Source organism: Augochlora pura, chromosome 6 (assembly GCF_028453695.1).
Source record: "Augochlora pura isolate Apur16 chromosome 6, APUR_v2.2.1, whole genome shotgun sequence".
NCBI classification, from domain to species: domain Eukaryota; kingdom Metazoa; phylum Arthropoda; class Insecta; order Hymenoptera; family Halictidae; genus Augochlora; species Augochlora pura.
The window spans coordinates 8,459,414-8,484,100 of NC_135777.1; the positions used below are offsets into that span (position 1 = coordinate 8,459,414).

Genomic DNA, 24,687 nt, shown 5'->3' on the forward strand with positions numbered 1-24,687 from the left:
GATATACAATAATTTGACAAGATCCGACATGGTTACACGAGAATATTTTGATCTTATGTTTTTGTTTTGCGTGGACAAGAAGCATAGCATTTCTTAAACATTAATTCGATATGAGACTTTGAAAATACTAACTATCCATTTTTCATTATTTGGTTATGTAATGAAGCGTTTGCTCGCGAACTTCATGTAACATTTTTTTTCTTCTTTTGCCCTCTAGATCATGTTGTCGCAATTTGTCCGAAAAATTCCAGGATATTTTGTATATGTATACAATGAAATATAATGTTGTCGAGAACGTGTTACATGTGATCGCATTAATTTACTATTTGACACTTCTGTTTGAAATGCTTTAGCCTATCTGTGTCAAGACCGCGCGAAAACGGTGAAGATAACGAAAACGAGCGTGCAAAGCGGCAAAAGCTCGAGCTTGAGGGTGAGAATGAAGACGGGACGCAGGTTAGCGCACCTCGACCATAAAACTATGCTGTGTGCAGAAGATTCCAGTTGAAATTAGTTGCAAACGTGATTTTGGATCGTGGATTTCATCCCGTGCTGAAATTGTATCGTTTCGTGCACTCTATGCAGCCACAGAAAAGGATATTCCAAAGGCCCGCGTTTGGCTTCTACGTTTCAGATACCTTCAATCTGGAATCATTGGCATATTAACGAAACCATTCTACCTACACGCATGAGCGCTAACCACTAACAATGCATCCAGCACATAAAATAATTGCAACACCTAAACTACCGTTCGATTGTCACGCACATGAACGACAGCCGAAAAAGGTCAAGTATGCTTCTGCATAACATGCATGGCTTTTTAACAAATCGCATGACACTACCAATCGATTCTCTGAGGAAAGTTTAACAAACCAATACAAGACGAATACCGAAAATACTTGAACATCATGAAGATCTGTTACTTTTTTATTATTCATTTAAAAAGTCCATTCTATTATTTTCCTTTACACGAATCATTTATCACAGTTCACAGAAACGTACAATATATTATGCTAAAGAATATCAGCTACATTTATGCAAATCTTAAATTAAATAATATTCAATTCCCTTTTCAAAATTTATTTACATTCTATCACGAGATGTGGATATAATTATTCACACTGTTAATTATATTATATGTTCTAAGAAACTTTTAATATTTTCTATCATATTATTTTCAATTATGATGTATCTCGTATTTCTATGTCTGTCAGAGAATATTGTTTTAAACATTTTGTATTTGTACACATATATGTACTGTTCTCACACAACAAGAAAACACTGTTGTGTTTATATTCCCCTTCTTAACAGTTGCAGCAGTGTAACAGTTCGGGCGCTAGCGATCGCTGTCGATCTTCGTCACCGTTTTCGGCCAATAGCGACCGATAACTGTGAGAGTGGGGCAGCTGATAAGAGGGGGAATATAAACATAATGATGCCTTCTTGTTGTGTGACAACTATACTTACGTAACTATTTCTCTCAGTTCAAAACGACAGATGACGTTTAGATTACTTAGAAGTTGTAAATTAATAATGTTAAAATATAAGCTAATTTTTAATTACCAATTGTTGTTATAAATTCTCGGTGCTTACAAAATTAATCTTTAATATGAACCAGATACATGTATTTGTTCATAATACCTTTAACAAAAACTAATCTTTTATCGTATTTTAATAAACAATATTGTTCATGATCAGAAGCAGGAACGTGAAGTTTGCTTTTATTAGCAAAAAACACAACTGTTGCTTTTTTTGCTTATTTCATTTAATATTTACGTAGATGTGAACAGTTTATGAAACTATTCTATACAAGTTAAAGATGCATATCAATGTAAACTCTGTTGTGTAAATATTTTTGTTATTCACTGTACATTAATAGGATTAAACAACCTTGGACTACCGTCTTCTGTAAGTGATCTATTAAAACAAATTTTAAATAATTAGAAAATTTCTTTTACTCATTTGAATAATAAATGAATTGGACATTTTAGTGTATTTTCCTTATAATTTAATTATTTACTTTTATTAAAATATACAAGCTTTAAATGGTGCTGCATGAATGTAACTGTTTTTTAAGCAAACAATAATTTTTCTGAGATATGACAAATTTGTTGTTGTAAGCTTACAGAAACAATCTTTTTACCTAACATGCGAAGTAGAGGAATTAGGATATTTTTGTTACTTTAGTATATATTGACCTGCTGCATAGGGTTAATATGATTAGCTTTCTTTCACACTTGTTAAGATTCTATGCTTAGTTCCTAGTATCCTGACGAGTTGTGTCTTCTTTCAGTATTTGAACACTGTTCATTAGTAATTTTTCGTTTTTTTTACGTGTACAGAGCTACATTGTTGTCGCTTATATTGTCTATAGCAGTTAACTGTTTCAGGAGGAGCTGGATCTTCGCTGTTCTGAAATGGATATTAACAATTCAACACTTACAAGACATATATCATCAAGGTGATTATCGAAGGAACAATTTTTATCTATATTTCTGATTACAAAATATAGTTACAATATAACGGAGAATTCTTAAAATTCGGATTTACTCACAAAATATAATAATTTAGTTTGAACGTTTCTACGACCTATGAAATAACATAATTACATGTCACCCAAAGGAAGCTGAAATATTCTAACTAAAATATTCTAGCCGAAATATTTGCCGGTATAATTGTCTTTTTCTAAGTGCGTACATAAGATAGAGAGGAAATCAAATATTTCTTCACAAGCTTTGCATAACATCAGTGAATTTAATTCTACAATTTTTGAAACGAAGGCAAAATTTATTCAGGAAAAGGAAAAATTATGAATTATAATTTTAAAAAGTACATTACTTTTATTAGTTATTATTATTCAAAGTACAACTCTGATCAGCTGACAATTCACTACCGAAACAGAATCCGCTGCGGACTGGATGTACTACAGTAAAATGATAAGGATGTACGTGCCAGCTTAAAAAATTCATAGCATTGTTATTATTATCTTTTGTACAGTTATATCATCAGTTCACATACGACATCTGACAACGACAGGCGACAGACGCACATAAGTGGACACCGTTTCGGACACCGTGCGTTGCCTGCACGTTTCTCTCTGATATAATTATCCTCCATAATTCTATTATTAAATGCAAACAACAAAAACAAAAAAAGAGAACAACGTTTTGCGGCCAATAAAAATTTAAAGAAAATAAAAATATTTAAGTTTGTAGTATATTAAATTTTATTCAAACATTCTATTAACAATTAATTAATTAAATGAAATAATTGAATGAGTTCTTAATGCATTATAATTATATTATAATGGATTATTAAGCATACCTCTGTCAATTAACAATATTTTGCTGAACGTTACATTTACATTATACCTATGTATATGCATACCAAAACTGTTCGTTGTCGAATGTTCATTTCGTGTCTAAACGAATAGTATAAGTTGACATTTACATACTTGGTATAGCTATAACTTCAGTATCAACTATTTCTAAATTATCAAGCTTATGTCAAAGTCGTGTGAAATTGTCAAAATCTAAAGGAGTTTCGTAGAAATTCCTTATGTACATATTGATGTTGAGACATTTGCATCGTTTTAGTCCAGTTTGGAGGAAGAAGAATAACAATGGCATATTCAGCGGAAGTATCGAAGAAATAAGCGACTCGGACAGTCAACTTTCCTTCTCCAACGAAGAATCTTCATCGATACATGTATGAGTTAAGAGTATATTACGAATACATCTTTATCAAGTGTTTGAATTTTTTAAAATTACATATTTGTCTAATAATTGCAGGATACCAACGAAGCTGAAGCAGACAATACTGATAAAGAAAGTGATTTTAATCTAAAGGTATTTCCATTACAAGTGAAACCGTTATAAAATTCATATTCAGAAATTCACGGTACAAGTACGCAAGTCAGGTCGCCCCATAAGTTTGATTATTGCAAATTTGGAATTTAGATTTTAGATGATTGAATGCAATATAAAGACATAAGTCAAAAGAAACCGATTAAAAAGCGACGAACATTTCATTTTTTATATATTCGAAAATCATGATACTATCGCCTAATACAAGCAGAAAATGGTTTGATCGTTTTCATAAAGGATGTGTTGATCTTAATGAGCAACGACGTTTCGGACGTCTACATATACAGGATGTCCCGTGTGACATAATACACTCAATTATCTCCTAAACTACAGTCCGTTTCAAAAAATGTGTCAAATAAAATTTACCCTGTTTCGAGGGAGACATCCTATAATGTAATGGTAACAAATTTTTGCTGGGTGGACGTGCTTCTGAGATTTTAAGATGTCTCCGCTTTTTTAAATAGAAATTTTTTATAGAAATAGATAGTTAAAGTCAATTCATTGATTTATAACACCTTGATCTTTAAAGATCGTACAAAATCATTCAATGTTGTGTAAATCTTCGTTAAACATCCGAAAAATCAGTCAGTATTTCGTTACTTGATATGTAAACATAAGGCAAATTCGCACTAAGAAAAGTAAACTTTAAGCAGTAATGAATGATTTTTAATGACCATCAAAAACCAAAGTATTTAGTTAAATGAATTAACCATAAAATATCTGTTTATATAATAAAAATATACAGTTTCATTTAAAAAACCAAGGTCACACTGAAATGTCGGAAGCACGTCCACCCAGCAAAAATTTGCGACTATAACAGGATGTGTCCCCCTCAAAATAGGGTAAGGCTCATTTAAAATATTTTTTAAACGAACTATAGTATTATTGAGTGCTTTAATTCAAATTCGACACTCTGTATAGTTTCGTTAAGGGCATAATTTTGAATTTTACGAATGTCGAGCACTATAGATGTTTCAGTGAGAATCAATTTTATAATATGGAATTCATGAAAAGAAACTTTGACAAATTTTCTCATAAAAACCTCAGAAATTGTGTAGTGAATCCATAGTGTCTATCATGAGATTCTAGACTGAAAAAATAATTATTAAATATTGAAGTAAATAAAGAAGTAATAAACGACAAACTTAAGAGATGACCTACTACGTATATACATTGCATTAAGTCACTTTTATTAAAAGTAATAAAAGAAATCATATTATAGCGTTTATTAATAATAATCAAACATACATAATACGTTAGCATTAATTTAAAAGTTTCTTATGCTACAATAAAATTTATTATGACTCAATGCAATATTATTCTGATAAAATGTTCTGGTTTTCTTTAGTCCTCTATTAATAATTCTGATTGTGCTTACAATGAATTTAGGTAATAGCTTCGCGCGGAGACGATATAATTGCAGTGGCAAATCCTGCCCTGATGGAATGTACCCATCCTATAAAGGAAGAACCAACGGATGAGAAACCTACACTGTGATATTATTTGAAACAATTATATTCTTTCATTGAGATGATTTTGAGGATTACATTTCAGCTCATATATTAAAAATAATAGTATTACCATCTGTATTTGATTGTCGCCATGTTATTTAATATAATATGTATTTACATCAATTTATTTTATCAGTTGTTTCTTTTCGTCAAGAAATTAACAAAGTTATGTTAACGCAGAAATTGGTCAATACACAATTCTATTAAATTCTTAATACGAAGTATAAACCACAAAAAACTTTTTAGATATTGTATATAAAAACTATACTTAATTAACCAGAGAAACATGAGTCGACTGAAATATATGTAATATGTTATATAACGTTAAAATTGTAAATATCCATTGAACCTTTCTTATTCTGTGTATCACATTTTTTAAGAAATTCACACATTATTTTATAATTAGAGTAAGACTAATAAATACATAATGAAAAAAATCAAGAAGTATACTATACTTCTACAATTATACCTAATTATCAAAGCATACTAAGTGATTATTAAAAGATACTGGTTGTAACTGCATGTTTTCTAACGAAAGAAGGAACTAATATCAGGAGACAAAATCAATTTAAGAAAAAGTAATTCTATTCTAACACAATTGCAAAGCATCGAATAAAATTATTAATCCTGCTGAACCTCATTCACAAGGCATTATAAGTGAGATCACAGGAGAACAATGCACCCTGGCACGTGTTACCCAATTTCTATTAAATTGTGAGGAAGCAGGAAGAAAGAATAAAGAAATATAAATAAAAGAAGAAATGCAAGAACTTCAAGAAGAACTGCAATAAATATTTTACGAAAAGTGCAATAACAAAATTGTAAATAATAAATTACGCGTATTATTTAAGAAATTGCAAACAATGATAATGCAAATGTTGAAGACCGCCTCTATAAATTCAGACCAATTATCGACAAATTAAAAAAAAAATGCAAATACTATGATCCTCCGGAAATGGTACATATGCATTGGTGAATCTGTAATACTATTTCGCGACCATGTCGTTTTTAAACAATATATTTAATAAAAAGGACACAGATGTAAAAAAATACGACGAGGCGAAATATATGCAAAAGAAAATAAAGATGAAATAACATTGATGAAGTGGAAGAACAAACGATATGCCCTACTATTATCTAGCAAGCATTCAGTAAAGACGGTTATTGTTAGTAAAAAAGGGTACGGTGTCGTTAAATCTAAATTTGTGAACGATTATAATGAGATCAACAGCTCCATTAATATTTGCGACCAAATAGCAGCATATAGTAACCCTTTATGTAAAACTTCAAATTAGTTTAAAAAAATATCACTTGAGCTTTTCCTAAATAAATCAGTTATATATGCTTAGATATTGTATAATTATTCAGTAACATAGATAACATCAATAGTAGAATTTAGAAAACGATTAGATTAATTATTTATGTTACTCTAAGGATGAAAACAATAGATTATCTCCTAAAATTGCGACAAAATCTAAAAAAACGATATGAAATTAAAAAGGAAGACGAAAAAGCGATGACAATTAGAAAACGTTGCGCTTATTTCTAGAAACAAAATGTAAAAAAATATGGTACCGAGTAGCGAGACGAAAAACCACAAGAAGAAGAAAATCAACTATTACATTTAAATTAATAGTTATTGTGTATATAACAAATAAATAAATTGATGTGTTTTGTTCTATATTGCATTTTGTATAATTCCTCATTCTTTTAGTGGAAATATATTTTACAGAATTAAATTTGTCATAAAACATGTTTTCGACAAATTAAATAAATCTGTTTACATGTACCATTTATGGTCCACTATCAGTAGAGAAAAATTTGAACACGTAAGGAAAATTTACTGTAGTTGGGCCATTACTGTTTAGTGTTTATCACTTCATGATTTTATGACTTTCTTCCATTGCAGTAGTCCTACTACTTACTGCAAAAGTAGGACTAAAAGAATTACCCATCACAAATGGGATGATGCCAACGAATTTTCATTGGCAATCCATTGGAATCGTCCAATCCCATTTATGAAATCTCTTTTCTAACACATGGAGCAGATTCTGAACAGAATCCTTGACACCATTGGTCACATTAAGCCACCAATGAAAACACTCACCTTAAGTGCAAATTTCACGAACTGTCAGGATGCTAGGAGGTCTGCTACATTGTAAATGTTTGTTTATGGTGAGCCAGATTCACACGAGATTGGACCATATTATATATGTTAATAAATTTAGAGAGGAAAAGAAATCTTGCAGGAATTGATCGCAACTTTTATTTACAATTGCCTTATTATTACTACAGTAACGGGTCTTACTGCTGAATAGCTCCAGGCCGCTTCTTGACCTGTTAGTGAGGATCACCATAGAAATTTTCATTGCTTTGACTGATTGACGATTCACTGCTGAGACAGGATCCACTGCGGATTGGATACGCAATAAAATGCTAGGGATGTGCGCGGTAGCTTTGAGAGTAAGAAATTTATGCAGGAATAGATTCAGTTACTGTACTCTTTTGTGTTATTAAACATCAATACATTACCAATCGTAATGGTAATTACGTAAAGTAATGGTACCTACTCTTATTACTGTGCATCCAATTCGCAGTGGATACTATCTCAATAGTAAATTGTCAGCCAATCAGCGCAAAGAAAATTTCTATAATGGCCCTCGCTAAACAAGTCAAGCTGCAACTTAGAGGTGCTTAGGAGTAGGTCCCATTATTGTACTACAAAATGAATCGCTTGTTATTGGTCTTTGTATAGGTTATGTTTATTTACATCATGAAAGTGCACGTGCTGAACGTTATCGCAGATTAAGTGACCGTGTTTTGTTCAGAAATATGGCTTTAAGAATAAAAAAGACAAGCTTGGCTGATAAAATAAACTCTTTAGTTAGTACAGCACCAACAAATTTTGATTCTGATGATGATGCCGATGATACAAGAGCCAAAGTAGTAGATCAAGATGATGAAAGTGACAATTCCGATAGCAACTTTCAGGTTTCAGAAATTAGAAGACAAAATGTTGATCTTCTGGAGCAATTAGATGAAAGGTGAATACTACATTTTTGAATTATGTTTTTTATATTGACGCTTCTAAGATAGTATATATTAAAACTTTTGAAAAACCTTATTTGAATTTACATCTTTTATAATCTGAATTCTAATATTAAAAGTACTGAGTAGTAATGTTATTCAAATATTTTAGTTTTTTAATCAAAGAATCTATGTCATTTCAACAGTTAAAACGGGATATGTCAAGAACTAGTAATTTTGTCTTATTTGCTATATTTTGATGTTGAATAAAATAATGAGAGCATTAGATTACTTCTGACAAAACACTATCATTTAAACATAGTAGAGATATTCTCTGCCATTTTGTCAACTGTTTAATATAGATCTGCAAGTTATTAATTATTAGTTAGCATAATATGGACTGTTTATTTTGAAAGTGGTGTAAGTCCATTTTTGAAAAAAATGAGATATCACGTAATTCCTGCTTAATTTAATGTAAATTTTGTATGTATAACTAGTCCGTGTTTAATTTCTTAAAAAATTCCCATGTTTTGGACAATTTAAAATTGGTCGGTAAATGAAATTGCATAATCATCGATTATGAAAGTGGTGTAAATGCAATTGACAGAGGTAGGTGACTTAGCAGATGGTTGCCGATCAGTAGCCTGTTTTTTCAATAAAAAATCTTCAGAATGCGATTAAAAAACAGATAAGAAAAAACACTAATGGAGAACAGGTAAATTGATTGCAAATATGTTGGATGAGGTATCTCAAAAGTGCACTATACGCTATTTTATATAAAACATCAATGAAGGACAAAGAATTTAGAACTATAAATTTATTACATACACGTCCAGGAAGACCGTTAAAATTTGAAAAAATCGCCCTGGTGTCTTTGTACCAAATGCAGGCTTATTACTTATGAAAAATAAAAAGACATCAAGCAGTTATTACCTTATATACCTCTGATGCATCATACATATTTTAAACACTGCCACATGCAGAGTATAAGTAAATACTATCAATATCTTGTAATTTTAACATCGTAATTAGCATCTAGAATTAAAAATACTACTTCTATTTTATGTTGTGTTATTATTTGTAAACGAAATTGGAATAATATGAAGTATATTTTAAATGATATTTAATATTTCAAAATTGAAATTAAACGATTTTTACAAGTGTCTAATTTTGAAAGTGGTATAAGTCCATTTACAGCGTGTAAGTATACATCAGTTTAATAAAATACGCCTAAAACAAATTTATATAACCAAATAACATATTGATAAAACAGTAGAAACATTGCCAGATTTCATATAATTTGTCTAAATTTTTCAATTAACAGATATGTTAACCTTTAATTTTCTCGAAACAAGAGAAAATGGACCACTTTCAAAATAAACGGTCCATATATGTTAATGCATAGTTTACTCTTTGAGGACACCCATATTGTCTTAAAAATTTTAGTTATAGCATGAACTAAAATTTTTCATAAATATAATTTACATTGCTTTGTCTTATTACATTAAATAATAACATACTTTGTGATTTAATAGGTACAAAGGCAAAAAAATTTCAAGGAAGGATATATATTCTGTTGATAATGACTCAATTAATACAACAGATTATGATGAAGAAGATGAAATCAATAGTTTGGAAAATAATGAAAAAGAAAGCAGTAATGACGAAAACACTGATGATGAAGACTATGATTCCAATGAAAATCATGATTTTACTGAAGGTGAAATTGATGATAATGAAAGTACAGAATCTCGTGTGAAAGAAAAAAATGATGAAAACGTGAATGTTAAGAAGAAAACAAATTTTCAAACAATTTCTCATACAAATCTCAGAGCAGATATTGAAAAAGGCAGTTGTATTATAAACCAATTAAAATTGTGGGAAAGTTTATTAGAAGTTCGAATCAAATTACAAAAGTGTCTAGTAACAAGTAATCAGATGCCTCAATATGATATTTATACAAACTTCAAGGAAAATGTAGAATATATGAAAAAAGTTAATGAAAGCAGAAATGGATTAAAAAAACTTCTAAATAATATGTTGCAATTACAAACTGTCCTTTCAAAACAATACCCAGAAACAATGAATTTGTCCTCACAAAATAGGAAAAGAAAAGCAGAAGAAAATATAGACAGTGAAATAATAAATTCTGATGATGCAATGGATGAAGAAATTCTATCAGATAGTGATAATGACAATGATACAGATGATAAATTGGTTTCAGATGAAGATACAGAACATAATACCAAAAACATGTTCAATATGGAATTAAAACTTAATAACTACGAAAAATTAATAAATGAAAGCTATACATCTTACAGAAATTATAGAAATTCTGTTATACAAAAATGGAATGAGAAGACAAAATTAGTAAGCGGGAAGTTGAATAAAGACACAAATCAAACTACTTTGAAACAAATTGAGTTTGCATTAAGCGATAAGAAAAAATTACAGAAAAGAACGCAATTAAAACGATCAGAATATAAAATTATAGGAAAAGTAGATTCAGTTGATGATAATGAGGGTAGAAGAGTTCAAGAATATGATCCTGAAATTTATGACGATGATGACTTTTATCATCAGCTATTAAGAGATTTAATTGAACACAAATCAGCCGATGTCACAGATCCTATTCAACTTAGTAAACAATGGATACAATTACAAAACATGAGAAGCAAAATGAAGAGAAAAGTAGATACTAGAGCAACCAAGGGTAGAAAAATAAGATACAATGTACATAATAAATTAGTCAATTTTATGGCTCCTATCACTGTAAATGATACATGGTCAGACCAAGCAAAAGATGAATTGTATAATTCTCTGTTCGGTAAAATTAAATCAATAAATAAGCATAATGTTAATTAAAGTAATAACTTACTAATAATTAGTAATACTATTTAATTTTGTACATTTTAATAAAGGCTATTTTATAAAATGTAGACAAATTTAACAAGGGCAAAATGCCAATATTCTGTACAGTAGAAATAAATGATAACATATGTATGTATGAGAAACTGCTCATATTTTTTTATGTACCCTAATTTAATTATTTTTACATATGAAAAGAATAATTATTTTATATTTGTGAATATAAATGTATTAAAAATATACTTATTCTTATTATTTCGCCATTTTTTTTACATTTCTTTTATAGATTCCGCATTTAAAAATTTTACATAAAATAAATATAATCCTTATTTATTTAAGGCTATTACTTTAAATGCTATTATTATACTATTAATGCGGATTAATGATATTGATAAAATAATAAAAATAATGAATTATTTTGAAATTTTGTGTTATGAGATCTGTTCCTACATATTAATAAAGTTATCTTTCTACTTGATTTTAATTCATTTATTGTACGCATGAGTCAGAAATTCAGTAATTCATTAAATGAAATATTTTATAACGTTGAATTTGATAAAATTTTTCATCAAAGTAATTTGAAGCATTTAAAGAAACATTACAAGAAAGTATTGTAGTGTATTAAACTAAGTTAAATATTATATTATTAAATTGGCTCTGTTTAATTGATTATAGACTAAATTAAAAATTTTTGGGAATTCTTTTATGCAGAACTTCGGAGTACATCAGAACATTGTACAAAGGCATCCAAAAGTTCCAAGCACCCCGGAATTAGTTGCCAAGTTTAATATCGGTTTAAATTTCAGATATATTCTCAATATCTTTGGAAACATTATTTATGTAAACTAATAAAAAATATTTTTAACGATATCATTGTTTTTAATGATGTTAAAAATATGCAGAGAAATTAAATAATTATCACATATAATATTTAACTTTTATTTATTTAGAAAGACTGCAGTAATTAATTTTAATTGCTCACTTATATTTTTAGAGAAATATCCAAAAAACTGTTTGGAACTCGTAGTAACTTTTACGAGAGGCTGGAAGCTTTTAAAAATACAGTGAGTGAACAAGAGAGCATGACATTATCATAACCACAAGCGAAACAAATCACCTTGACGACCAATGTAGCTTATATATTTTACCATGCCTGCGATTTCACTCTATTCGCGCATCCGTACGTCTGTCGTTCTACATATGTGGGATCTTTCTAAGCCGAGAAACTTTTCCGTCGCAATGTTTAGAATCCAGAATTGCAGACCACAAAGAGCAAATCTATAATGTAGCTTATGGATTTCCGAAAATTTTATTAACTGTAGAAATGATCGCCGTTTTAAGTCGTTTGCAAATACGCTGTACTGTGTGTTTGAAAATTCTACAAGGCGAAATGTATAAGTCGAATATTGCGCCGCATATTTCAAATGGTAAAAGAGTAAGACCGCAAGCATGCTACAGCAACTGCGCAGAGCTGAATGCACATTAATATGGTAAGGATAAAAATGTTTTACAATGAGGAAGCCCAGCCAAGGTACCATGGTAAAACAATACTGTATTACGATCTGATAAGAAAATTTATACTGTCTTATCATAGAATATCGTAAACAATTGTATTTTAATTGTTCCTTGTCGTTCCTAAATTAGTTTTACAATAATGGAATCAAGCTATGGTCTGAAGGTATACAAGAGTAACAACAATTACAGTAATTGCTTACCTTTAAGGCTTTGGTTTTTAATAAACTTCCAAAATAATGTTCATGAGAACTGTAGGTTGTACCGACACAACGATCCTATTTTATTGAACGATGTTTTAACCCTCCGCCTCCTATGCCGGAGTCATTCGTGACTTGTTGTAATGTACACAGTACCGAAGTTGCTGTGTTAGTAGCAAAGAGACCGCCAATGTTTAGACTATCGTAATATAGTAGACTGCCTCGTATAGTGTTTACACTGGCCCCACCATAATGCCGTATTATATTCCCGACAATAATCTCACCATAATAGGAAACGTCGCTGATTTTGAGGCAGATTAGTTGTATACAACACTCTGAGAGCGAAAGACGTGCGCCAAGAGTTCTATTATATATATTTACTAATTTATTATTCATTATTTCCATTATTTTTGTTATCTTTGTTATTGTTATATTCATTTATTATTTGGTAAAATGTCTACCTCTCAAAAAAATTATCAATTTCTTATTGATGAGATTGAAGAAGAGGATCTTCACAATTGTGAACAATCATCTGATGGTGGAAGTGCATCTAACAGCGATGCTGAACCCGAAGAACAAAATTCTGATTCGGATGAAGAAGATACACCAGAATCTGCAGAAAGTGTAGCGGTATCCGGTCGGAATTGGCAACATATTGCACCAATGGACACTATAACATTGCAAAATCTTCCACGCAAATGTTCACTTACTGAACGAAGTGAACATATAGAAACAGGAGATGAGTGCTTCCATTTATTTATCAATGACGAAATAATCGACGATATCATATTATGGACAAATAAAAAAGCGAGAGAGAGCATGCCATCGAACAAGAAATGGAAACCAGTAGACCGCATAGAAATGGATGCATTTTTCGGATTATTATTGCTAATTGGGAGATTCAAAGAATCGCGAGAATGCAAAAACCATTTGTGGAAAGATGATGATGCACTTTCAAGAAGATTTTATGCTGCTGTAATGTCTAGAGATAGATTTACGGATATATTAAGGTACATTCGCTTCGACGATACCGCTACACGTGAAGCAAGGAAGGCGGGCGACAAATTGGCCCCAATTAGGTACGTTACGGACACTTTTATAAAAAATTGCAAAAATTGTTACAACGCATCAGACATTGGTTGTGTGGATGAGCAACTGGTCACGTTTCGCGGCCGTTGCTCATTCAAAGTGTACATGCCAAGTAAGCCTGGAAAGTATGGGATCAAAATATGGACGCTATGCGATTCTAAAACCTTCTACTGCTGTAACATGGAGGTATACCTAGGGAAACGTGAAAATAATCCAGAAAAGCAGCAGGGGCAATGTGTTGTCAAACAGATGGTAGATTTCTGGGAAAATTCAGGACGCTCTATAACCACAGACAATTTTTTTACAGACTTAAGTTTAGGGGAATATTTGTTAGAAAGAAATCTGTTTTTGGTAGGAACCTTGAGAAAAAATAAACGCGATGTTCCGAAAATCTTAACCGAAACGAAACATCGGTCACAATATTCGTCTGAATTTTTATTTACCGAAAAACTGACTATTGTTTCTTATATACCAAAACCGCGAAAATGTGTACTCATATTATCTACAATACACCACGACAATAGTATATGCGAAGAAGAAGAAAAATTCAAACCGAAAATAATACAATTTTACAACTCTTCGAAAAGTGGAGTGGATGCGCTCGATAAACTCGTGAAAGAGTATTCATGTAGACGTTGTACTCGTAGGTGGCCCTTGTCACTATTCATGCACTACTTAGACATCGCCGCGTATAATGCATTTGTTATCTGGTGCACCAAACATCCGACATGGCAAAATAGAACGCCATTCCAAAAAAAGAGGAAATACTTTTTAGACGATATAGCAAAAAGATTGACTGATGCAAATATTGATAGACGAGCAAGAGAATTTGAATCAAATCAGACGGTTCTACATAGAAATGTTATAAGCGCCATTGAAGCGACAGGAAGAAGAATTTTGAAACTGCCAAAAGCTGCAGGACAAAAGCGCGCAAGATGTTGTTTTTGCATAGGGAGCAACAACAGATATTCAACAATATGTGAAAAATGTCAACGTCATGTATGCAACAATCACTGTACAAAAATTGAAACGATTTTATGTAATATGTGTAAAAAATGAAATGTATAATAAAAAACATTGTTTCGTTTCAACAATTTATTGTGTTATTTTTTCCTATTTTCCTATGTCCTAACAATATATTGGTCAAAGCCAAGAGCTCGAGCGGCCGTCACTGGCGGAGCCATATTACCGAGGTGCTCGAGCAACCATTTATATATAACTAGTGAAGTTTGGTGTGACTCAGCAATGAGTCGGAGGGTTAATCCAAAAAATAAAGTTCATTAGAGTCGAATTTTGTGTAATCATTCATTTTTACAAGTCCTACACAAACGGAGCACTTTTGTGCTCCACGGGCACCCAACCTTTCTTGCTTACTCGCTGTTTTCTTTTTTTTTCTGTGACGGCAGCACTGTCTTAGCAGTAAATCATCAGCCAATTAAAGCAAAGAAAATTTCTATATTAACCGTCGCTAACGGATCGAACTGTGAAGTGGAAGTGTCCAGAAGTAGGACTCGTTATTGTAGTACTACTGAAAATATACATACATATATACCCCCTTCTACCTAAATGAGGACTTCATACACTGCCCCTCTATTCCTAAATACACGACGTAGCTCTATGACTGAATGAGCGAAATTTAGGCGACACTATCGCCTCTACATTTCGTTTCTCCCATATTCAATTACAGGCACTGAAAACCCGAGATTGTCTTGTAGTAATTTCTTGATCCATGACCGTGATACAGATGAATTCTACATTCTACTTCATTCTATCTGATCCTACCGGTGATTTTGCTTGTGGGAGCAGTTCGAAGTAATGGATTTAGCTTGTCAAAATTCGGATTTTAATGCTAAATATTTGCTTGGTCAATTAAATACAGCCAGAAAAGAAATAAATAACTTAAGGTATCGTCTGATTTCTTTCATTACGCTATGTCTTTGTAAATCCAATGAATTATTTAAAAAGATATCAACAAGTTCTATTCAAACTTGGGTGTGTGTATGCTATTGAATGTATACGTATGTGAAGGCTTTAAATAATGTTTGAAGAATTTAGTAAAACAGCATATACCTGCAACAACATATACACACAAAATTATTATTTCTGAATTCAAATAATTAATGTACATCAATATTGAGTTCTCCTTATTATAATATTCGAATTAGATTAATATACCATTAGTAGTAAATTATGTTGTATCTTTTGCAATATTATAGGCAGCAAATAAAAACTCTTCGTTACATACATGAAAAAGATGTTGATACTATAAAGCGTCTATTAGAATCATATAGAAATGGAGCACCATTATCTTCTGAAGCAAAAGTTATATCCTTAGATGATGTTAAACCTAGCACTAGTGCAGATGACGATGCTATAAAATTAAAACCAATTGGTATAATATCCACATGGTTTCCTAGTAAACGTGGTACTCCCAGGCAGACAGGAATTTGTGGGAAAGTACCAGGAAAATTATTGTTGTATAATTCAATATACACTAATCCTGATCATGCTCTTGAAGGATTACAAGACTTTTCACATATGTGGTACGTAATAGTGTACGCCACTTTTTAATTTTTTTATAGCTGGATCCATTTATCATATCAAGATCTAAAATGTTGATATACCAGTGTTTATAGATACTTGCTAATGGAGAATTAATCTAATAACTAGCAATTGATTCATCTCTATTTATATTTACAGGGTTTTATTCTATTTTCATAGAAATGAATCAACTCATATTCGTGCTAAGGTTGCACCACCAAGACTGAATGGTACAAAAACTGGCGTGTTCTCCACAAGATCGCCACATCGTCCATGTCCTATTGGTTTAAGTTTAGTGAAGATCACAAGAATAGAAAATCATACAATTTACTTTGAAGGTGTAGACATGGTAGATCAGTCACCTGTATTGGATATAAAACCTTATATACCACAATATGATAGTCCATTCTCTTTTGAGAAATTCAATAGTGCACCACAGGAATCTAACATGGGTAACACGTTTGCTTGTATAGAAGAAAGTAGTAATTTAAGTAGAAGTCCAACTTTCAATGCAAACATTGATCTTGCACATGAAACAAGTTTACTTTCAGACTCTTGCTATAGGAAGAATACCAATGAAACAAATCAAGAGGCAGATGTTTCTAGAGATGAAGAAATTGCTTTAAGATTACAAGCCGAAGAGTTTCAAAGGAATTCAAATTTTGAGAGTTATAATAGCATGAGACATTTTTCTGAGTTAAGCGATATTAATTTACATAATAGTACTGCATTACAACATAATGTTGATGTAACTGGTATACACAGAACATATCACTCCTTGTCTGATGTTCCAATAGATGCAAGAACCAATTTGAACATATCTTCAGAACAAAATGCACTTTCGTCAAACTTAGAACAGCAACAGGAAAATATAGTAGATATAAGTAATAGAATACAAAGTACTAATATAATAAGTAATCGCACTAACGTTGAACCAACATATACACCAAGAAGTATAGGATCCAACTATATAGAAGCACACGCTTCTCGCTCTAGACTTCTAGATGGAGCAGATGGGCCAAGTACTGTATGCGGCACCGACTTAGATTTAATTTATAGGCGGTCATTGAATGCAAGAATCGACAATTCACCTATAAGAATGGGAATACGGGAAGCTCCTGATGGAGAAGAGGGTTTGGAATCGCAAACGCTTGTCCCTTCACAAAGCTTACCAAATGTTGAAGTTGCAAGAACTACATCAATCAATAATTTACAGGATTCTACAGATACAAATTTAGCAGTTTTTCCAGAATCAAGTAACATTGAAATTAGAGAAACAGAAGCTAATTATTCTTCAGAAGTAAGAATTCCAGAGTGGATATCAAGACCACGTACACCTTTATGCGTGAAATTTAATGAACGGGCTCTGCTTCAATTAAATGAAATTTTAGGAACCAAAATCAACGACCAAAAGATGGCAATTGAAAATGTACTTCGCGAAGATCCTAGATCTGTGTATTTGAGACAAAAATGGGGCAGTCAATTTTATACTTTCTTAATTCATGATTTACATATTACTTGTAGATTTGACGATAACAGAGGTGTAGTTACTGTTTTTCAAGTTAGACATGCCGGTCGAATTTGTGAATGTGGAGAACCCGAATGGCAATGTTTAGGTCATTCTCCACCTCCCTCATAGTATGCTTGTGACGGTACGTGCAGTACATATGTAATGTATGCATGTATGTTGCTAATGACGTTAGCTAATTGTACTCATAAATTTATTAATAGTATTCTAAGAAATGCGAATTTTTAATTTATAGAGCTACGAATTCAACAACCATCATTCCATAGTTATTAATTAAAAATTTATATTATTATCAAATTGGACGTAAACTTTGTTTATATTAATTGATATTTATAGTAGAAATATATTTTATAATTGTCACTACATGCAATACATATTTAACATTGCCTTGTACATGAATCAAGTTTAGTAATGACATTACAGATTTAAATAACAATATATGTACTTTCTTTCTAATACAGTAAAGAACTAGTCTTAAATTTGCCGTATTTGATTACCTAGTTATAATAAATCTTGCCAATAATATTGTACATATAACGATAGAGATTTTTCTTTGATTATGGAGTACTTATTATAGAATCTTCTACAAACTTTCGTATTGTATAGCATTTTATTGCAATAAAAATGTTCCTATACGTCTAATTACGTATTATAAACTTTCGCACAAAAATAAAGTGGATCATAAGAATTAGTTTCTAACTTTTATTCTTTGATAAAAATTTTTTGTTAAAATTTGTATAATTTTACTTACACAGCAGAATGTGTTAATTAAAAGTATAGTGACAATGTATAATTCAAGTGTACATTCTTATTGTTGAATCCGCACCAGCTGAAAATACCCACGGCTGAATGGGATGAAACATTACATCCAAAATACCAAAATCATTGTAAGACTCGTGATCACATAATCGTTTTAGTGGTACGATCAATGGATTTTGCAGTAAATCACTACAATGTATATTAAAATAAATTACATATAGCCAATAACGATGTGAATTAATCATTAATAAATAATCTTACTTGTACACCATTCCATGAGAGACAATAAGGCCCCTATCATCTGCACCAGATGCAAAAAGGGGATATCGCTTGTGAAATGAAACACCCCTTACACCTGTACCATGTAAACGTAATGTCTGATAAGGTTTTGTACTCAAATCAAGGTCAAACCAAAGCATTTTGCGATCGTAAGTTCCTACTAAAATATTATCACCTCCTAAAAATATATAAATAAGAATTAAAAACACCATTGAAGATTAAAGTTAATTACTTAGATACTTTCAAACTTATTTACCAGGATGTATTGTCATTGACGATATCCATTGTGAATTTGATAACAATTTTTTAATCATTTCCTGTTTTACTAAATCGTATATTCGTACATTACGCTGAGTCTGTAATTGTTTTATTAAGCTTATTAACCTGAGCTTTTATATTTTTAATGATAATAACATCTAGTTTTACTTACTGCTACAAACAAATATGGCCTAATTGGATGGAATAAAACACATTGTATTAGACCTTTTGCCTTAGTGAAAGGGAGTTGAGACCTTCGTTTTGATAATTGATTTATTAAAACAGATCTGTTTTGTCCATCTGGCATAACAGTGGCAAAATAGTCACCTTTACCATGCCACGTTACTTGTTTAACTATTTTAAAGTGATTTAAAACTATCCTAATACCATTCAGCATATGTTCTCCTTCAGCTTGTTCCCACTGTACAGCAGTCTTAACTCTATCACTAACTGATGAAACAAAAAACACAATATTAATATAAATCTTATCTTTGTATCACTATTAATTTCAAAATTATATATTATAAATATATGTAAAATTATACCAATAACATCACTTTGAGGTATTATTTCTAGTAACTGGTCAGTTTTGCTATTAATTAAGCGATCTCCTACTCCAGAATTTATTAAAAGAACTTTTTTATCTGCTGCTACTGCTATAAGGGACAATGATTGGTTTGGACACCAGGCTACAGATCTAATTACTCCACCACAAAACACTGTCTTGACACATCTGCCTGTTGCTATTTCCCATACTGTAAATTAACAATATTACACATTATGGAATTTTCCATACAAGAATTATATTAACAGTCCATAACATAAATGAAACCTTACCTTTTAAATTCATATCATCACTACCAGAAGCAATATACTGTCCTGATGGCTCTGTAGTGATACTTCTAACCATATCTGTATGTCCTTTAAATACCATAGACATTGTTGTAGGGAATGGTTGTAAATCTTTTGGACTAGGTAACTGTGGCACCAATGCTTCAGGTTCTATTGTCAATCTCATCTTTAATGCTCTGGGACATAAATACAAATCGAGGCACCTCTGGAATCTTTCTTTAATATATTTGGGGTAAGCAGGAACTTCACGAAGTGAATTATATTTTTGAGGAATAAAATGTAGCTTCCTTTTCCATGGTGTTGTCTGTAATTTATTCCATTGTTTTAGCTCCTTTTTGTCAAATAGATACTCTGGTGGAGGATTATAACTTTCTGCATGCCCAGGTAAATGCCTCTTTGGTGGCGGAATATGTTTATGAATTCTACGCATTTCTTCAGCTTGATCATCTGATTGCCATAACATATAAAATTTTGGTTCATTGTTCTTCTGCTGTCTTTCTTTCTCTAACTCAGCCGTTGATTTTATCCAACCCATTTTTAAGGCATGTACTAACTTTGATATCTTTTTGGCTTCGGGCTTAGATGGTAAAAATGAACGTTTATGTTCAGGAAATTTACGAACTGGCATCTTCATCACTTCTGAAGTAAACCATTCTACCCAGGGCTGTAACAAGAAAAGTACATAGTAAAAACAGTCTATCAATTCTCACTATACTATTGTAATCTAAACTTACAGCATATTCATCAAATGTTACATCAGGAATTTTTTGTTTTTGAATTCTTGTAATCAAATCTATATCTGCTTCACTTAATATAACATCTTGTCCAGTTTGCGGATCTTTTATGGTTCTCCAAAAATCAGGATCGTCCATTCTTTTCAAGAAATTGTCTAACTGATCACCTTTTTGGGGTTTTATAATTTTCTTACCATCCCAATTATAACCAATGTGATCATAATCATCGTACCACTTCATAGGTATGTTTCCAACAGTATTTCGAATATCTTCTTCATCTGAACTATCATATTCATATTCATTTAGTTTTGGAATTATTGTTAATACAGTACTGCTAACGTTTTTGCTACTTGTACTATGAGGTACATATTCTTTATTATCTGTTCCTCTAAGTTTCATTAAATTTTCTGTCATCTTTTCATGTTTTACTGTATCTTCTTGAAAAACTTTTGAAGAAATTGACTTTTTTGATACATTTATTTTGTTTGTAGAAGACTTGTCTGTTTTACTACACTTTGATATAAGATGCTTATCTGTGTTTTCTACTATGGATTCACGATTTTTTAACTTAGACTTACTGTCCTTTGATTTAACATTTGTGCTGGAAATTTTATTTTTCTCTGCAGAATTGTCATTTTTCTTTTCCACGGTATTATCCACATCTTCTTCTCCTTCATCAGATGTATCTTCGTAATCAGTTTCAGAGTAATCTTCATCTAAACCAATATCTGAATCAGTTTCAAAACTTAATTCATCTTCTTCATCGTCTGACTCAAAGACAATTGGATCTTTCTCAGTATCAGAGTCAGGTATATCTTCATTTTCATTAATTTCTTCATCCGAACTTTCATTGTTATTATTTACTTCTGCTTGTAATAAGTTTTCAGTACCTGAATCCTAAATAATTTTATTATGTTATTACAGCACGAAAAGAGATATAATAGTTAAGGGTTGGTATAAATTAATTGTAATAAAATTTATTTAAGTTACCCTTTTATAAACTAATATTGAAATTTACTGTAAAAAAACGAAATTTTACCAATTCTTCTTCAGACTCGTACTTAACAGACTCTTTTTCTGGTTTATTATTTTCGGTGTTCGAGTTCAAAAACTTTCTCTTCAAATGCTTTTTCTGTTCTTTCATTTTTGAGTTTCATATGTACACAAATAACAAGAAAGGTTAGGTGATCTTCACGTGCACTGAAAGATTCTGAGATGGCAACGGTGACTTCCCTGTGCATTCCCTCAAAGATCACGTGACTCCTTCTGTGCGTCACAGATGATCAGTTCAGCATAGTATGGGTAGAGGGCAGACGAGTTGACAAGGTGTGGGTTTATTCTCAACCGTGGTTCAGTGCTTACACGCGGAAATAACTGGATACGAGGTCGGAGTGTGAAATAGGCTTTATTACGTCTTGATGCGTGGGCGGATGTATGAAGAGTGAATGAATGTTTTTTCTCTTTGAATACCCACGTCGACGGCGCTTTTGTTTTAGGATAGAATACAACTAACTTAAACTAAGGGCTTAAAACTAACTATACTAATGACTAGTTATATTTTACTCTAACCTAGTTACATTTATCTTAACCTAGTTGTTCTAGATGGCGCGTCGAGCCTACCGCTACAAAGGATTTTCTCACGATTTCAATTGGTCACCGTAACTTCACGGATATAGTTAGATGACATTTGAGGGAATGCACAGTAACGGTGTTCTAGACCACCACTGCTGTACAGCAATACGTCCGGTTTTACTACATATCCAATTCACAGTGAATCCCATCTCAGGATTAACTCATTGGCCAATCAGGGCAACAATTTTTAATGAATATTTGATTTAAATTAATTTTTGTTTGTTGCAAGTTTGTGTGAAAGACGGATTTTTGTACGAAGTCATGTTAATTTTTTTAACTGAAGAGATGAAATTAAACTTTCTTTAAATTGTGAGATAAAAATGTTTCTTTAACAACGAATATACTTAAAATATTTCGTTAGAAACGAAACTTATCCTGCATTGAAAATAGAGGCATAATAATAGGGATAAATTTCTTTTAACAGTTGGTACCTTTAGTATTTCATGCTGTTATAAGCTGCATTGGTCTTTTGCTTCCGGTCAATCATGGTGAGTGAAGTATTGTTTTAAATTTCGTCATATTACACTTTGAGCTCATAGTATTGATACAAAAGTTATTGTTTTTATGAAGTATCTTTGTTTAAATGAAATGTCTTTTCATTTGTTTCACCAATTTCTTACACTCATTTGTAGAGTTTAAAATATTATTCCATATAACCTAATTATTACAACGGTTTTGCACCACATGGTAGGAATACTTATGGCTTTGTAAACGAATGTGTATATATCTTCTGTTATTAAAACAAAGTTTAGTACATGAATTATAAGATTGTTATTAATTAATAATTTATTAAAGAAAGATTTTTTTATTTTTAAACAGCCATTCCAGAGGTTTGTTGAATCCGGCCGCGTTGCCTACGTAAGCGATGGCCCCTATCAGGGCAAACTAGTGGCAATTGTTGATGTCATCGACCAAAATCGGGTAAGAATATTTACTTTTTTTATTACTTAATGTATTTAAGAGAATAATGATGATCCAGTTTCATTGATAGGAATTGCCGGCTGATTCTTGATGCCAAATACTGCAACTGATATTAACTATGCTCATTGTGATGCAAACTAATAAAATAAACTTTGTAGTAAAGTATTAATCAATTTTCAGGTTTTGGTTGATGGACCTTCATCGCATGTACCACGCACTGGAATGAGGTTGAATCAACTCCATTTAACTAAATTCCGTATTCGTTTCCCATATACTGGATCCACCCGTGTTGTGCGCAAAGCATGGGAAACAGCAGATATTGATAAACTTTGGAAACAGACTATGTGGGCAAGAAAAGTCGAAGCTAAGAAAAAGGTAACTATAATATGTTTTGAATTTTTTTTAATTACCTTGTTATTCTATTTAGCAGCATAATTATTTAATGGTTCTTAGAATTATACAGAACATTTCTATCTTTTATTTCAGCGTTTGGAACTTAGTGACTTTGACCGTTTTAAGTTGAGAAAAGTCAGACAAATTCGAAACAAGTTGAGGACAAACATATTTTACAGATTAAAAAAGAAGGTAAAAGGAACCAAGGCTGCTGGCGCAAAAAAGGACGTTGAAAAGAAGTAATTTTTTACCTTATGAAATAAATACAAAATTATCTTATAACAGTATCTCCGTTTTTATATATACCTTTAATTTTTAACATTTTACTTATTCATTAGGAAGATGCAACACGAAATCTAATTTTACAATAAACAAATGAACTATAAGTAATATTTTATATTTATACGTTAATACGTAATTTGCGTTTAATAATTTCGTTATCAGCATGGAGAAATAAAAAATGTATAGGCAAGAGCGGTATTGAAATATACAATCCTATGTGTCGTTTGAATAACGTAACATGATCGCGCTATTTCTAGCTATAAATTACGTATAGAAATTACAGGCTGTATAAACTAACTGCTTTTTATTTAATGTGATTACCAATCACATTGACAAAATGTTCTTTTTGCATCGTATTTACGGTTAAGATATACAGTAATGTTTCGATTTCTGTCGCAATTTTTCGGTTCTACTCCTGTCGCGGTGCTATTCCTA

General features: G+C 31.3%; 5 protein-coding genes and 1 long non-coding RNA gene across 13 annotated transcripts in view; 4 read left to right on the forward strand and 2 right to left on the reverse strand.

Annotated features, from left to right (window-relative positions):
• The window catches only part of Nab (NGFI-A-binding protein homolog), a 62,707-nt gene extending 56,649 nt beyond the window's left edge, over positions 1–6,058 (forward strand). For 2 of the 5 annotated variants that reach the window (XM_078183000.1, XM_078183001.1), the window contains exons 7-11: positions 354–456; positions 2,391–2,461; positions 3,597–3,708; positions 3,792–3,848; positions 5,256–6,058. In XM_078183000.1, coding sequence (XP_078039126.1) covers positions 354–456; positions 2,391–2,461; positions 3,597–3,708; positions 3,792–3,848; positions 5,256–5,363 — 451 coding nt within the window. In that variant the 3' untranslated portion in view covers positions 5,364–6,058. Of the gene's footprint in view, positions 1–353; positions 457–2,390; positions 2,462–3,596; positions 3,709–3,791; positions 3,849–5,255 lie in introns of those variants that run through there. The other 3 variants (XR_013494222.1, XM_078183002.1, XM_078183003.1) reach the window with 3 other exon arrangements.
• The window catches only part of LOC144471182 (uncharacterized), a 48,279-nt gene extending 35,173 nt beyond the window's left edge, over positions 1–13,106 (reverse strand). The window contains exon 1 of the long non-coding RNA XR_013494223.1: positions 12,988–13,106. This is a non-coding gene — a long non-coding RNA (uncharacterized LOC144471182). The remainder of the gene's footprint in view (positions 1–12,987) is intronic.
• On the forward strand, positions 7,968–11,527 carry Aatf (Apoptosis antagonizing transcription factor). Its single transcript, XM_078183808.1, has 2 exons — positions 7,968–8,421; positions 9,940–11,527. Exons 1-2 carry the CDS (start codon positions 8,210–8,212, stop codon positions 11,267–11,269), a joined length of 1,542 nt encoding a protein of 513 aa, XP_078039934.1. The 5' UTR covers positions 7,968–8,209; the 3' UTR covers positions 11,270–11,527.
• A 2,704-nt stretch (positions 13,107–15,810) lies between the features above and the next one.
• Positions 15,811–18,462, forward strand: LOC144471191 (uncharacterized). 3 transcript variants are annotated; one of them, XM_078183015.1, is made up of 4 exons: positions 15,811–15,977; positions 16,290–16,616; positions 16,774–17,066; positions 17,166–18,462. In XM_078183015.1, the coding sequence occupies exons 1-4, from the start codon at positions 15,889–15,891 to the stop codon at positions 18,251–18,253; spliced, it is 1,797 nt and encodes a 598-aa protein (XP_078039141.1). In that variant the 5' UTR covers positions 15,811–15,888; the 3' UTR covers positions 18,254–18,462. The 3 variants fall into 3 exon arrangements, with proteins under 3 accessions (XP_078039141.1, XP_078039142.1, XP_078039143.1); XM_078183016.1 differs by having other exon boundaries at positions 16,774–17,914; positions 18,006–18,213; XM_078183017.1 differs by having other exon boundaries at positions 15,870–15,977; positions 16,774–18,462.
• A 474-nt stretch (positions 18,463–18,936) lies between these two features.
• Positions 18,937–22,275, reverse strand: LOC144471190 (ribosome biogenesis protein BOP1 homolog). The gene is made up of 8 exons (XM_078183014.1): positions 22,064–22,275; positions 21,025–21,921; positions 20,276–20,954; positions 19,984–20,193; positions 19,611–19,888; positions 19,437–19,536; positions 19,163–19,358; positions 18,937–19,090 (listed from the first exon to the last, which is right to left on the reverse strand). Exons 1-8 carry the CDS (start codon positions 22,166–22,168, stop codon positions 18,937–18,939), a joined length of 2,619 nt encoding a protein of 872 aa, XP_078039140.1. The 5' UTR covers positions 22,169–22,275.
• Positions 22,276–23,055: 780 nt separating this feature from the next.
• Positions 23,056–24,621, forward strand: Rpl14 (ribosomal protein L14). 2 transcript variants are annotated; one of them, XM_078183274.1, is made up of 5 exons: positions 23,056–23,144; positions 23,476–23,577; positions 23,758–23,952; positions 24,064–24,209; positions 24,309–24,620. In XM_078183274.1, the coding sequence occupies exons 1-5, from the start codon at positions 23,142–23,144 to the stop codon at positions 24,328–24,330; spliced, it is 468 nt and encodes a 155-aa protein (XP_078039400.1). In that variant the 5' UTR covers positions 23,056–23,141; the 3' UTR covers positions 24,331–24,620. The 2 variants fall into 2 exon arrangements, with proteins under 2 accessions (XP_078039400.1, XP_078039402.1); XM_078183276.1 differs by lacking the exon at positions 23,056–23,144 and adding an exon at positions 23,323–23,343 and having other exon boundaries at positions 24,309–24,621.
• The last annotated feature ends 66 nt before the right edge of the window (positions 24,622–24,687 follow it).

Coding starts and splice junctions, on each gene's coding strand:
- Aatf (XM_078183808.1), top strand. CDS start 8,210: ATGGCTTTAAGAATAAAAAAGACAAGCTTGGCTGATAAAATAAACTCT. Junction 8,422..9,939: donor CTGGAGCAATTAGATGAAAG/GTGAATACTACA, acceptor GTGATTTAATAG/GTACAAAGGCAAAAAAATTT.
- LOC144471191 (XM_078183017.1), top strand. CDS start 15,889: ATGGATTTAGCTTGTCAAAATTCGGATTTTAATGCTAAATATTTGCTT. Junction 15,978..16,289: donor AAAGAAATAAATAACTTAAG/GTATCGTCTGAT, acceptor GCAATATTATAG/GCAGCAAATAAAAACTCTTC. Junction 16,617..16,773: donor CAAGACTTTTCACATATGTG/GTACGTAATAGT, acceptor TTATATTTACAG/GGTTTTATTCTATTTTCATA.
- LOC144471190 (XM_078183014.1), bottom strand. CDS start 22,168: ATGAAAGAACAGAAAAAGCATTTGAAGAGAAAGTTTTTGAACTCGAAC. Junction 21,922..22,063: donor ACGAGTCTGAAGAAGAATTG/GTAAAATTTCGT, acceptor AAAATTATTTAG/GATTCAGGTACTGAAAACTT. Junction 19,889..19,983: donor ACCTCAAAGTGATGTTATTG/GTATAATTTTAC, acceptor TTGTTTCATCAG/TTAGTGATAGAGTTAAGACT.
- Rpl14 (XM_078183274.1), top strand. Junction 23,578..23,757: donor ATGTCATCGACCAAAATCGG/GTAAGAATATTT, acceptor ATCAATTTTCAG/GTTTTGGTTGATGGACCTTC. Junction 23,953..24,063: donor AAGTCGAAGCTAAGAAAAAG/GTAACTATAATA, acceptor CTTTTATTTCAG/CGTTTGGAACTTAGTGACTT.